Source organism: Tenrec ecaudatus, chromosome X, assembly GCF_050624435.1.
Source record: "Tenrec ecaudatus isolate mTenEca1 chromosome X, mTenEca1.hap1, whole genome shotgun sequence".
Lineage (NCBI taxonomy): Eukaryota > Metazoa > Chordata > Mammalia > Afrosoricida > Tenrecidae > Tenrec > Tenrec ecaudatus.
This window is the reverse complement of record NC_134548.1, coordinates 122,813,928-122,828,678: the sequence shown is the minus strand read 5'-3', so window position 1 is coordinate 122,828,678 and position 14,751 is coordinate 122,813,928. Positions and strand designations below refer to the sequence as shown.

The 14,751-nt window shown below is 36.3% G+C and overlaps 1 protein-coding gene across 1 annotated transcript in view; it reads left to right on the top strand.

Annotated features, from left to right (window-relative positions):
• Nucleotides 1-14,751, top strand: part of DNAAF6 (dynein axonemal assembly factor 6) — a 61,692-nt gene that overhangs the window by 21,660 nt on the left and 25,281 nt on the right. The window contains exons 3-5 of the mRNA XM_075539124.1: nt 1,839-1,911; nt 4,029-4,134; nt 11,964-12,060. Of these exons, the coding sequence (XP_075395239.1) occupies nt 1,839-1,911; nt 4,029-4,134; nt 11,964-12,060 (276 nt within the window). The remainder of the gene's footprint in view (nt 1-1,838; nt 1,912-4,028; nt 4,135-11,963; nt 12,061-14,751) is intronic.

Sequence of the window (14,751 nt, the reverse complement as noted above, 5' to 3'; positions counted from 1 at the left end):
CACCTTCCTGTGTTTCACTTACCGAAAAACAAAGAAACATATAACACAGTTTTGAGTGGGTGAGCCCCAATGGCAACTCACCTCTGAGAAAACCCTAATATAAATAACCATAAGCAGAATATATCAGAATGGCAGTCCTCAGGTTGTAAGTGTGTCTGAGGCAGAGTCCAGCTTATCCAGTGGAGTTCCCGTATGCAGGCTGTAGAGCATGACTTGCATGTGCACCCCGAAGATCCAGGATTCGGCATCCTAGCATTCTACAGCACCTGCCTGGGTTCCCTGGATTCCCCCAAACGCCCTTGGTCAATTCTGCCCTTCTGCTACATGCCAGAACTGTCAACTTTTAACCACTGTACTATCAGGGTTCATTCTCTATCCCTGATGAACACTTTTTACTGGATTGTAACTGCTCAATGTCCTCTCGATCTCTTCAAATGATTGTCTTTGGTTTATGCACAAGTTCCACAGGAGTAACATTAAGTGTCCTGAAATTCCCATTCTTTAAGATGTTATTCGTAGTTGTTATCATCCACAAAGCCTTCCTTTGTATAGTCTATAAAACATGAACATCTTTCTGGTATTCTCTGCTTGCATCCAACATCCATTTGATGTCAGCAACTATATGCCATTTTTAAATTATCTTCAGCAAAATTGTACTTGCCTTTGATATTAATGACAATTTCTGCATTCTCTGGGGTTATCTTTTTTGGAATGGGCACAAATATGGATCTCTTCCAGTCAAATGACCTGGTAAATTGCCTTGCAAATTGATTGGCATAGATGAGTGAGTGCTTCCAACACTGCATCTGCAGGTTGAAACATTTAAGTTTGTATTTTATCAATTCATAGAGCCTTGATTTTTCACCAGCGTCTTCAGTGCAACTTGGACATTTTCCTTTAATACCCTTGGTTCTGATCGCATACTACCTCCTGAAACCGTTGACCTTAGAACCCTTCAATGCTACACTTGATGCTTAAATGTGTCCAGTTTTTTCAGCTTGAGAAATGTTGAGTATGTTCCTCCCTTTTGGTTTTATGCCTTTGCATGTTTTATTTTAATACTTTACTTCAGAAATCTACTCAGTGACAATGGATTTGGTTTTTATATTTTATCTTCTTGAGCAGCCCTTTGAAATTTTCTGTTCAACTGTTTTCCTTAATCATTTATTGCATTCACTCTAGTTACTCTAAGTTCAAGAACAAGTTTCATCATCTCCTCTGACATCCACTTTGATCTTCTCTTTCTTTCCTGTCTTTTAAATTATCTATTGCTTTCTTCATAACGATGTCCTTAATGTCATTCCAGAACTCATTTGCTCTTTGGTCATTACTGTTCAATACATCAAATCTATCCTAGAGGTGGTTTATAAATTCAGGTAGTTATATTTAGGCTTTGGGGCAAGTCTGACCTACACACCCAACCCACTGCTGTCCAGTCAATTCCAACTCATAGTGATCCCATTAGAGCAAAGTAGAATGGCTTCATTGGGTTCCAAGGCTGTAAATCTTCACAAAAACAAATAGTTTCATCTTTCTCCTGGGCAGCAGCTGTTGGGTTCAAACCACCAACCTTTTGGTTAGAACCCCAGTGCTTAGTTCAGAATTCCTTCAGTCCTTCCTAGGGCCTATTAAACAGACTACTTTTTGGAAGGACAAGAAAGAAACATTGAAAATTAAACTTGGCATCTGTCTCTTTGTTGTATATAAATGATATGCAATTGAACTAGGACAATCTATATGAATATTTTAGATGGAAAGCTTATAAAATTTGAGTTGTTAAAAATTAAATTCTTACCAGTCGTTTATGTTATAATGTTGGACTTTTTTTTCTACTCCAGTCAATTTATTCTCCAACTACTGGAGCCATGGGTCCTGGGAATATTGGGCCGCCAAAAAAAGAAGAAGCAAAAAGTAAGTTGTCTAACAAAAAAGTAGAGATTAATGTACTATTGTTTCTTGGGACAAAAATTGCAAGTATACTTTGGAGATATTACAGATTTAGCTCCAGACCACCCAACCCAAAAAAGCGAGTCACACAAATTTTTGGTTTCACAGTACGTACAAAATGTATACATATACATTGTACTTTAGCATGTGTAAGAAAAATATGAAACAGTTTTAAATATTGTAAGAATTAACAAAAGGTGACACAGAGATATGGAATGGGCACCTGCTGAAAGAAAAATGGTCCTGCTAGACTTTCCCAATGCAGAGTTGCCACAAACATCCAATTTGTATAAACAAAATGTTTGCAAAGCACAATAAAACAAGATATACCTGCGTGGGGAGTCTCTCTGGTTCACGACAACCTTGTGCTTTATAGGTCTTTTGGAAAACAGTTAAAATGAAAAAAAAGTTAAAATAAAAAACTGTTTTAGAAAAAGTGGGAAGAATAACTTCTAAGTGGAGAAAAATAACTGACTTTTAAGGGTTTTAAGGGGGAATTATGCCTGGCAATATGCACCGAATAAGCCACATTGTCCTGGGCTTTTGTATACCCCATGAGGATCCACAGCAAGTGTTTTAGACCACTAGGGCATTGAATCCTGTATCTTCAAGGTGCCCAACACCCTCCAAAGGCCAAACCAGAGGGATCCTTTGTGGAAACCCCAATAGGTGAACTAACCTGAAGACTTAAGACTGAAGATTCATGGTGTTTGCAGAAGCAGAAGACAGCTATACCAAGAGTTTTGAACTGTAGGTAGGCAGGCAAACATCGACTTTGTATATCAATACCTGCTTGCTGTACTCAGATATATATTATTCTGGCAGACCCGGGATTGATATTGTCAGTGAATATTATTGTAAAGTTTGCCTGACAGCCAACTCCCGATGTTTGTATAAATAGCATCAAGCAATTTAAAGATTTATTCTGTACACGTGAACAATTTAGGTGTTACAATTTGTAGTTAGCCTACACTGGTCAAATATCCCTCCCTCCCTAAACAGTGTCATAAAAATTAGTACCAGGGGCTTATCAATGGCACTATTAACAGAAGATCCTCATGTTCCAGGGAGATGATCAATAAGATTTTCTACCATAAATTAACAAGGAGGTCTCTAAGGGGAGCCAAGGCAGATAAAAAAAGAAATCCATGAATGGATTGCAGGCTTACACTAAATCCTAGCTACAATTTAAGAACAACCAGTTCTTACAACATAGTCAGGCTCGCTACTCACCCTCATGAAGGAAACACAGAAGAGAAGATAGGAGTGCTATAGCAAAATGTGACAAATAAATTAGAAGGTGTGGGGACTGAGAAGCCCCAATTCTGTGAGTCATATGACAGGCTGAAGAGCTCTGTTGGTTCCTGTGGTGACAAGAGCTACATCTCAAAATCTGTGGGTCAGATGGCTGACTGAAGTCCTCTGCTGACTCATGAGGTTTCTTGGGGCTGTCGGAATCTGCAGATCAGATGGCAGGCCAGAAAGTTTTGTAGGTTTATATCCCAAAAGCCAGAGGTCAGGCACTGAGAAGAGTACAGGGTCCAGAAAGGGAGAGAAAGCTTTGCCAAAACAGCTCATTTATATAGCAGGCCACACCCAAAACAAAACTCCCCCTTTCAAATGATTGGCTGCTCACATTAGCTCACAAAATGGAAAGAGATTAGAGAGTGGTTGCCAAACCACTGAGAACCATAGCCTAGTCAAGTTGACACTTAATATTAACCATCATAATTTCTTTGCTTATATTTGTCTACAGGGAAAAAACCCCAACTAGATAGCTATATACCGGAATGTGAACATTGATTATCTCTAAGTAGTTGAATTGTAGGTTTCAAATTTTTCTTTTGTGTGTGTGCTTATCTGTATATTTACTATTATTAACATGTATTTGTTTTGTGCTGACAAAACAATTAAGGTTGCTCATTACTAATTAACTTGTTTTGATAAAAAAAAACCTAGTGACGACAAGGAGAACATATTGTACTTGATTTGTCTCAAACTGAGTGTAGCAAGGAATAAGAGAGCAATTTCTAGAGAAGCAATGGACAACAGCCTTAGTGTGATTCTCCCTTTCTTTATAGTCATGCCTCAAACCAGTGTTGAAAACAATGACGATATCTGGAACCCAGAAGAGGTCGCAGAAGGAGCAGAACATGATGACCTGTGGGATGCCAGAGAAATCCCTGAGTAAGTCCAATGAAGCCTGGAATGTGTTTAAAGGTTTATATGTCCCCTGATCCCATCATATTTTTGACAAGATGCATAAAGTGACGCACGCCACAGAAAAGAGAATTATAGTGACATATGTAATTGATTTTTTTTCATTTAGAGAGAAACAAATACTAAAGCGTAAAACCTTCCTTTCAGTTACTATCTTAAGAAAATGAAAAATACAGTCATGGGGAGTGGGGCGGGCGGGGGGGGAATGAGGAGCTGATGCCAGGGGCTTAAGTGGAGAGCAAATGTTTTGAAAATGATGAGGGCAATGAATGTACAGATGTGCTTTGCACAATTGATGTATGTATGGATTGTGATAAGAGTTGTATGAGCCCCTAATAAAATGATTTTTTAAAGTGAAAGAAACATTTCACAATATATATTTTTTATTAATAAATCTTTTTATTGGGGCTCACACAACTCTTATCACAATCCATACATACATCAATTGAGCAAAGCACCCTTATACATTCTTTGCCCTCATCATTCTCAAAATTCGCCTTCCACTTGGGTTCCTGGAATCAGCTCGGTTTCCTTTTTTCCCCCTCTCCCTCCCTCCCCGCTTCCCCCCTTCCCCTTTGTCCCTTAATAGTTTATAGATATTTTATCTTATCTTACACTACCCGGCGTCTCCCCTTACCCACCTTCCCATTGCCGATCTCCCAGAGAGGAGGTTACACATAGATCTCCAATATTGGTTCTCCCTTTCTGCACCCCCTTCCCTCCTGGTGTTGCCACTCTCACCGCTGGTCCTGAGGGGTTCATCCGTCCTAGAGTCCCTATGTTTCCAGATCCCTACTGCACTGCTGTACATCCTCTGGTCTAACCAGGTCCGCAAGGTAGAATTGGGGTCATGATAATTGGGAGGGGAATATATTTTTAAAAGGAAAAATACAGTCATTTCCATTATAAATTTACATTTAATGTCAGTTGTGTAATGTAACTAACAGTGGGAGAATCCCAGCACCTTAAATTATAAACATTCATTCATACAAACCAAACTACAGATGGTGTTGATGTATCAAAGGCCTGCTTTTAATTAATTACTCAGTTTCATAATTTCTATAAAGTGCTGTACCTTCCCTCTAATGATTACCTGGATTTATTTATTGATTTTCTAGGAATATAGTTAGCATTTAAGAGTCCTGATGGTATAGTGGCTATGCATTGGTCTGCTAACCTAAGGTGACCAGATTTTAATATTGGTAAAGCGGGACACCATTGACGGGGGTGGGGGAAGGGGTGTTCTTGAATAAAAATTTGGTCTGTATGGAGCAACAAAAATTTTCATGGAACGCAAAAATAGTATTTTTAATTTTAACATAAGTACAATTTACAAATATAATACATTAAAATATATATAGTATTATTTTATTCTTTAGCATATTTCTCATGTGAGTGAATTTTTTCAGTAGATTGCTGTTGTTGTTTAAAAGGTCATGAAAGTTTTCAGAAGAATTTGTTAAATTATATTTCGCCCATAAAATGGCTTTCAAAGTCTCAACACTTAATTGTGATTGTTCTGATGTCCACACTTTATTTACCGTAGAAAAACCGCGTTCAGTCGCAGCATTAGTTCCTGGTAAGGACAGCGCATATTCCACAATCTTTAGTGCATTATTGTATGGAACATGGTTTGTTTCAAAATGATGAATTATTTCTAACCATTTGTTCTCTATTGTGATTTTTACTGATGCCCAAGATTTAACCTTTTCCTTATCAATATATATTTTTAATAATGATGCCTCATTATAAAGATCATTTTCAGAAATATTACTATATGGGAAATTTTGAGTAGTATGATCGAATGATTTTTGCACATAATTCCAATTAAGTTCTTGTTTTAATGTAACCCAATGAAACTGTTCGATATCATTGTAATGTACCTTCCACTCTTCTAAATAATCTATGCAAGTTACTATAGAACTTTTTAACGTGATTCATGATATCTGCATGATTTATTACACCTTGTTCTTCTAGCTGGCTTATACTATTAGGGATAGTTAACAGAAGAAAATTATTTTCTAACCGCTCTTGACACTGAAATTTTAAATTATTAACAGAATTTGCCACTTTAATTACTGAAATTTTGTCACCTTCAATAAGTTTTATAGAATTTTGAAAAAGAGCTGCTTAATTGTGTATAAACTCTAGCCAAATTTTTGAAGACTCTTTTTCAAAAAGCTCTTCTAAAATTCTTGGACATTTGTCCTGTGATAGAAAGTAGGATTTCAAAGGATCGTATATTTTCAAAATTCTTTCGAGAGCTGGCAAAAGAGCTAACCAGCATGTTTTACTGTATCCAAGTGTTTTCTGATATTCGACTTCTGCAGTTTCACAATATTCTTTAAGCATTTCAACGCGCACAGTGTATATATAGAAATAATACTATATTTTAATAACAACAAATCAGCAGCTGTTTGAATGGCGTTATGTATTATGTGTGCTGTATAACCAACACCAATAATGTTTTGATTAAGGTTTTTGTTTAATTTATAAAAAATATTATTTGTGCCTCTTCTCGCTTTTCCTCCAAAATTTGCATTCGTGTTGTCTGCACAATATGCAATCATTTTATGTTTTAAAATTTTTTGCCAAAATATTAATAATGGAACTGAAAATTATTTCAGAAGTTTCTCCTGGGACAGAAACAAAATCCAAAAATCTAATTTTTATTCCAGTTTCTGAATCAAAAAATCTAATAATGGTTGGAAATAACTTTATGTCCTTATGATTAGATACGTCAGAATATATGGATATAAAATTAACTTTTTTCTAAAGTTTTGTTTAATTCTGAAAATGCATATGGGGAAAGTACATTACACACAATTGCCTCGGATTTTGTTCTAGCACAGGCAAATTTTTGGTTGATTAACTTTTTGACAACTTGTGAAGTACAGTCCATAGATCTGAAGGAATGATTGCGATTAATAGCGTGAAAAGACGTAAGTTCTTCTGCTAATGCTAATTCTTTTCTTTGTCTCCATAACTTGTTTTCTGAAAAAAATCCCTGTATTTTGGAGGAAGATGCAGCAGTATTTAAATATCTTTTATGTTTTTGTGTCTCTGAGTGCTTTGAAATATCATTCTTCCTGCCGTGCGAAATAGAATATTCACCATTACATTTCTCACATTTTACCTTGTAATCGCTTTTGGTTTTTTAATAAAAGGAAATTCACTTCTTAGATCATCATTGAATTTGCATCCTCTTTTCTTACTCATTATGTTAAAAATCTAAAAAAATAAATTTAAATTGTATTATAAATTATTATATACATATTGCTTAAAAACACAGCAAGTACCCATAATTACATGAACATATTTTATTGTTAGTTTATAAATTAAATTAATTTGATTCTTATAAGGTAACTACATTTAAAAATTATTTTAATTTTAATCCTATATTACTTGCTAAATAATAACCATACTAACTTGTATTATTTTTTCTCTGAATTTGCCTTAAGTTGTAAGTGTCACTTTCAAGGCCGGCGCTAGACTTTTTGCCACCACTATAAAATATAAATAATATGAGTACTGTCTGCTAAATTCAAGAAAATGCATGTATTTATGAAATAAATAAATAACTTCCCTAAATTATCTGATTAGCTGATTTGTTGACATCACCTGTTTAATTAGCACTAGCCCACAGTACAATGCGTGTCATCTGAGAGACAGTTACAAAATGTTTTCGTCGTTGCCAATGCCCAAAAATGCCATTGTTCATTAAATCCAAACAATGGTGGTCAAATTCTAACAACTGATCACTAATGCGAACTTTGATAAGCATTTATTGATAATCGGTTCTAAACAAATTTGTGTTATTATTAAAATTTAACATTATAAAATTAACTAAACTGATATAAAACTCATATCCTGGTGAAATAGCCACATGGCAGCCGAAAGCCATATATTCCCTTCCCGTTCTCCCGCAGTTCCCTAGCTTGTCATACATTCTTTCCAAAAATCAGGACTTCTTTGAAACGCCGTGGGACTCCACACAAACTGTTCAAAATCAGGACTGTCCCGCCAAAAGCGGGATGTCTGGTCACCTTAGGCTAGCCTGAAGTTGAGCAGTTTTAAACCACCAGCTACTCCCAGGCAGAAAGCCCGGTCTTTTTTACTTTCTTAAGTAGTTACAGTCTCAGAAACTCACAGGGATAGTTTTACACTGTCTGATAGGGTCACTTTAAGTCAGTATCAACTCAATGGCTGTGAGTTTGGTTTATAGTTAGCATTTAGTGTATTTTGCCAGCAGAATTGAAATCTTCTTTTGTAGCCTTTTGATATAATCAGTTTGTAAACATGAAATTTAGAGTAATTTTAATAAAAAGCACCCACTCTGATTTATTTATTTTTTAAAAAATGCTCATTTCTCTTGAATTTGCGATTCCTGACACAGTACATAAATCAGATGGTCTTTCAATTCAATATGGCCAATACCAATCCATTTCCACTCACTAATGTCTAGGATATCCATATTTATGCATTCCATTTAATTTTTGATGGCTTCCAATTGTTCTAGATTCATACTTGATACAGTCCACATTCTGATTATTAATGGATGTTTGCAGCTGTTCATTCTGATTTTAAGTCATGCTTCCCCAGCAGCAAATGAAGCTCCTGAAAGTTTTATTCAATCCATGTCATTAAAGTCAACTCTACTTTGAAGAGGCAGATCTTCCTTAGTCCAATTTTTGTGTTTCCAACCTGAAGCTCTCATCTTCAGGCAATGTTCTACTTCCATTTATGTTTTCAGCTACTAATTTTTTAGAAGTGATCTGCCTCTTCCTTCTTCCTAGTCTTAGTCTTGCAGCTCTGCTAAAACCTGTCCATCATAACTGACCCTGCTGGCGTTTGAAATACCAGGGTCCGAGCTTCTAGCATCACAGTTACCATGCCAACCACCGCAATATAGCAAACTGGTCGATGAATGGTGGAGACTATAAGTATGTGTGTGTGTGTATATATATATATGTATATATATATATCTTTGATTAAATATTTATAAGAACTTTTAAACAAATATTTGTTTACAACAATAACCTGTAAAAAGTAATATTTGTGCTAAATTCCCATGTGTTTAATAAATTCTGGATGATTTCTATGACAAATGATTTGACGGTTTTCTAATTCTCACCAGAAATCTGCCTCAAACATTATAAAACCTCAATAATATCTCTATATTCTATGTCATTTCTGTAAAAAAAACAAACCCAAAACTTGGGGTTTCAAAACGTTTATGAAAAAATTACATCTTTAATTTCCATTTTCCATGAACTTTTTCAAGGACCCTGTAGAAGCAAAGGATCCCTGGTAGCATAACAGTGTAATAGTTATGCGTTGGGATGCTAACTGCAAGGTCAGCAGTTTGAACCCATCAGCTGCTCCTCGGGAGAAAGATGGGGTTTGCTACTCCCATAAAGAGAGTCTCAGAAAGTCACAGGGAGTTCTATCCTGTCCTATAGGGTCAGTATGAGTTGACATCAACTGGATGGCAGTGAGGTTATTTTGTTTGCTTTTGTAGAACCAGGGTGAACTGCAGATTACTAAATAAAAGTTTAAAGCTCCCAACTTTCAAATAAACATGCCCAAACACTTAAACTTTGTTTTAAAAACTGAAAGATTCCAAGAACGTAGAGGATAGCTCCTGTTGTGCATATTTAATGCCCAAGTATTCTTAGGAAAGGTGAGAATTAAGTCACTTGTTTCATAATGTCTAAGGAACATCAAATATCTATATGTGGCAAGCTCAAAATTTGAGTACATTTTTGCTTTTTGTCATGGTGTTTGATGTTTTATAGATGAAAGGTTCTGTGCATGAAAGGGTTAACTTATTTATGCCTGTCAAGATATAAAGAAAATTTCTGTACGAGTTTTTCAATGTTTCTTTTCTTCCTCATGTCTATACATTGCAAAAGGTCCTGAAACCAAATAGGAAAGTGGTTGCAGGGCATGAACAAGTGGCTCACAAAAGGAGAATCACAAATGACCAAATGAAAACAAAGATCACTGGGGTCTTCGTCTGAGAGATTCTTGAGGAAAGATTTGGTTTTGAGTAGATGTAATCAATGAAAGAAAAAGGTAGCTAATGCTGTTGTTTACTAGTTTGGATGATTGGAAGAATATTGATGGAATTGAGTCTTACAGGAAGTGCGTGCGTATGTAGAATCTGATATGCTTGTGGAACCCTGGTGGTGTAGTGGTTATGCATTCGGCTGCTAACCACAAAGTCTGCAGTTTGAAAGCACCAGCTGCTCCTTGGGAGAAAGATGAGGCTTTCTATTTCTGTAAAGTGTTACAGTCTCTAAAACCCACAGGGGCAGTTCTGTCATTACCTATAGTGTCGCTAGGAGTTGGCATCAACTTGATGGCAGTGAGGTTTTTGTTTGTTTGAGATGCTTTGGGTCACTTAGACAAACTGAAATTAGAAAAAAAAAACGTTGGACAATTGAGTCTGACGCTCAGGATATGAGCAGGATCCATTTGAGAGCCACAGGCATGTGGGTTAATACTTCTCTGTTCTGTTTTAACCTGGCTTCAAATTTGGAGATGTTTGGTAGAATTACAGTTTATTAAGAAACTAAGTCCCATAAGAAATGACTACTTATTGACATTCCTGTTCAAATTCAGATAAGTCCTTTGTTGTTGTTGTTCCTGGGCATTCATATTTGCACATTGTTCAATATGGTATTTTTTTAAAGATTATTTTATTGGGGGATCTTACAATGTAGTCTTTTTGTTTTCCCATATAGAGTTACCATTTATTTGTTAAGGTACAACCAGAGGGAAAATTGTTTGTAAATGTGTGTTGATTTCATTCCTTCTGATAAGTTATGTTTGGGTGCTTCTAAAAACAATTCTATCCCGAAGTGCCCAGCTTTGGGAGGAACAAAAAGATATGTGAATTGATGTGTACATGATAAAATATCAAAAGTAGTTTTCAGTGAATTCTGCAGGACTAGATTTTAAAACATGATAGTGCACGGGTGCACTAAATTTATTGTAGATTTTTAGAGTGGAAAGAACCACAGAGATCATTTAGTTCAGGTGCCTCTTTCCCCATAAATTGTATGAGTGTGGAATTGTGAGACCCTATAAGCTTGTGATTTTCCCAAAGCCACACAATTAATGATAGAAACACTGCTAAAAATTCGATCCTGTGCTGGATTCTCTGCTATGTGGCTTACACTTAACACATGAAGCTATCTTGATTTTGATGGATATAAATCCACCAAATATTTCTTTTACTTCTAATTTTCATCTTATTAGAATATTAAATGTTTTCTCAGTCTGTTTTATTTTTATCATTTGGAAACAGCTAAGCTATATTTTAGAAAACTAGTATATACGAAACTACTATATAAAGGACCCCTGTTGGTGTGGTGTGACTTACTCATTGGGCTGCTAACTGAAATGTCAACATTTTGAAACCACTAAGAACTCACTCTTCAGGAGAAAGATGAAGCTTTCTGCTCCCATAAGACGGAAAACCTTGGAAACTCACAGAGGCCGTTCTGCCCCGTCATGTAGGGTTGCTGTGAATTGGAGTCATCTCCATGGCATGGAGTGAGACTGTATATGAAATAAACAAAACACAACTGTTTAAGTGTTTGGCATTCTTCACGAAATTTCTAGATTTCTATTCTTTTCTGTTTCACTATGTAAAAACACATTATGCAGTCCTTTTTTTTTTGGAGGGGGCAGTGTAATAGCACGTCCCCATGAGGTTCTAATCTTATCTTTTGGGACAGAAAAGTGCTCCTTCGTTTCAAACTTTCTTATCATTGACTTCTCTTTAGGTATGAGATTGTATTTAAACAACAGGTGGGAACTGAAGATCTGTTCCTAGGACTGACCAGAAAGGATTCATCAACAGCATGCTGTGAGGATCTTGTGGTAAGCCTGTTCCCTACCCCAAGTCCCATTTTCTGTCTGACTCTTATACCTAAATGGGGTGAATATTGTGAATATAATGCTATAGACGGTTTAAAAATAGTTATTGGCATATTTCAGATACTGGGAGAGTAAAGAGCTACATAGTCTAAAATTGGGAAGCATATACAGACATGTAAGAAACTAAGTTTCACATGTGAATATGCTTTACAAATGCATACAATAGAATTGCCTGGCATAATATGGGATTTTCAGTTCAATTAAAATTGCCCAGTCTGTTTGGATGGATTTTTCTTATATACATGCCATTTGATTGGCTATTAATTTCTGATGAGTTGGCAGGCAATCAGAATGAAATGCTTTGTTTCCAATCGTGTCTCATTTCTTAGTTCTGTATTTCTTTTAATGATTCAACTTGCCTTGGGAGATTTTAAATAGGTTTTTCTTCTTAACTTCAGGATCTGAATTTTTTACTTAAAATTCTAAGAAGTCAACTAAAATGACACTTAACTCCCTTATTTGAATGATGTTACAACACGCTGGACAGCATCTTTGCCAGATCCATGTTTCTATATGTTCATTGCTCTTTGATCCTCATAATGGTCTTGTGGCAAAGTCTGGGCCTACTTAGATTCGAGAGTGAAATGAGACTCATTTGGCAGCATACACAAGTATTTCTGGCATTGAAATTTCCTTTTCTGACCTACATCCACTATTTCCCCCATCTGTTACAAAACTCTACATGATATAGTAGTCAGGTGCCCCCACTTCTGACTCATAGTAACCCCAAATCCTATGAACTCCTGTGTGTCATAGTAGAACTGGGCTCTATAAAGTTTCATTGACTGAAGTTGCCTGCCAGGCTTTTCTTCTGAGGTACCTCTCTGTGGACCGGAACTTCCAACCGTTAGGTAAGTAGTCAAGCACATTACCTGTCTGCACCACCATGGACTCCAAGGTGTTCATAGGAGATGCTTAATATATCTTTCTTAAGCAAATAGTAATAGAATTTATCTTTTTCATGAACTTTAGATTTTTCTCTTATTAGGAAAATCTAAAATATTCGATTGAATCAAGTAACCTAATGGGAATAGTGAATTTAAGTACCCCAGGAGATTTTTCTAAATCTAATGAGTTAAGGTTTCAAGTGGTCTTGAAGTAATTAGCTCCCAGGATTTTGTCAGTAATATCAAACTTATCAAATTTCTCTCATTTCAATTGCTGTGAAATTGAGTTTTTGATATTTAGTGTTGAGGATTGCTCTAAACTCTAAAGAAATTTTAGACCCTAAATAAATAAAGCTGTTGTGAGCGTTCCCATTTCTCTCCGGCAAATTGCTACAAGTCTTATTAATGAAGGTATCCTGAATGAAGATTCTTGGAAAAGAAACCATATCTCAGAATAAGAATCTATAATTTACCTAAAACTCAATAAGTATATACAGGAGGAGAGTCGATCTCTCCCTCTCATTAGATTTATAACTGATTGGGGAGAGAAAAGTAACAAACTCCTTTTATTGTTAACAAGTTTAAGTATATACTTAAACTTATATACTTAGGAGTTCAGAGGATTTAGCTAAGTGTCAGACTAAGATACCACCGGGGCCCTGGTGGCATAGTGGTTACGAATTGGGCTGTGATCTGCATGGCCGGCAGTTTGAAACCACCAGCAGTTCCTCAGGAGAAAGACTAGGCTTTCTATTCCTATAAATATAGTCTCAGAAACCCACACCAGGGGTGGGGCTGGGGGTGTGTCAGCATTGACTGTTGGCAATAAAGCGTTTTTTTTAAGACACCACTGAATGACATGTAATACTTACAGATCCCATGGCACTTTACAAAGAGCCCTGGTGCTGCAGGATAAACACTGGATCGCTAACCACAAGTTTGGAAGTTCAAAGCCCACCAGAAAGATGAGACAATCTGTGCCTATAAATATTAATAGTCTTGGAAACTGTATGAAAGGGTCACTATGAGTTGAAATGGACTCTGGCTATGGGTTTGGTTTGGGGGTACCATGTGTTCATTTTCTTTTTCTCTTTCTTTGCTTTTCTTCATTTTTTCACTCATTAAATACTTGATGAATACCAGGGATAGCATTATAAATAAGGAACAGTTAACGTCCCTCAAGGAATTCAAGACCAGGAGCACCTAACAAATCATTGCAGCTCAGTTGGATAAACAAATAGAGGCATATAAAGCAGGCCCATAAAGCAGAAAAAGATAAACTTTGTTGGGGTGTGTAGGATTTTTACAGTGAGCAATAAATGAGAACATTCTAAACATAAAATAGCAGGGAATGTTGAGAAAGGGGTAAGTATAACAAAAATAAAGAATAATTGTGGATGGTGGTATAAAAATATGCTGGCACTTAAATAACGAAACATAGAAAGTCCTGATTTGTAGCTTGAATTTTAACTCAGAGGCATGTAAATGTTGACATCCACTGCATTGCTTAACCCCACCGGGGAAGACTCAGACCAAGGAAGTGGTTGACCTCATAGCAAGTAGTTCTTGCTCACATGTATAAAGCTTATTATTCCTGTTTATAATGTGGCAGCTTCTCAAATCTAAGACACCATCAAATTGTAAATGTGCCATTTATTTCCTAGCAACTTCTCAGAGTGTGTGAGGTGGGTTGGGGGGGGGGAGGCACACTACCACATTAAGTGTTTACATCGATTGTGTGGTGCCT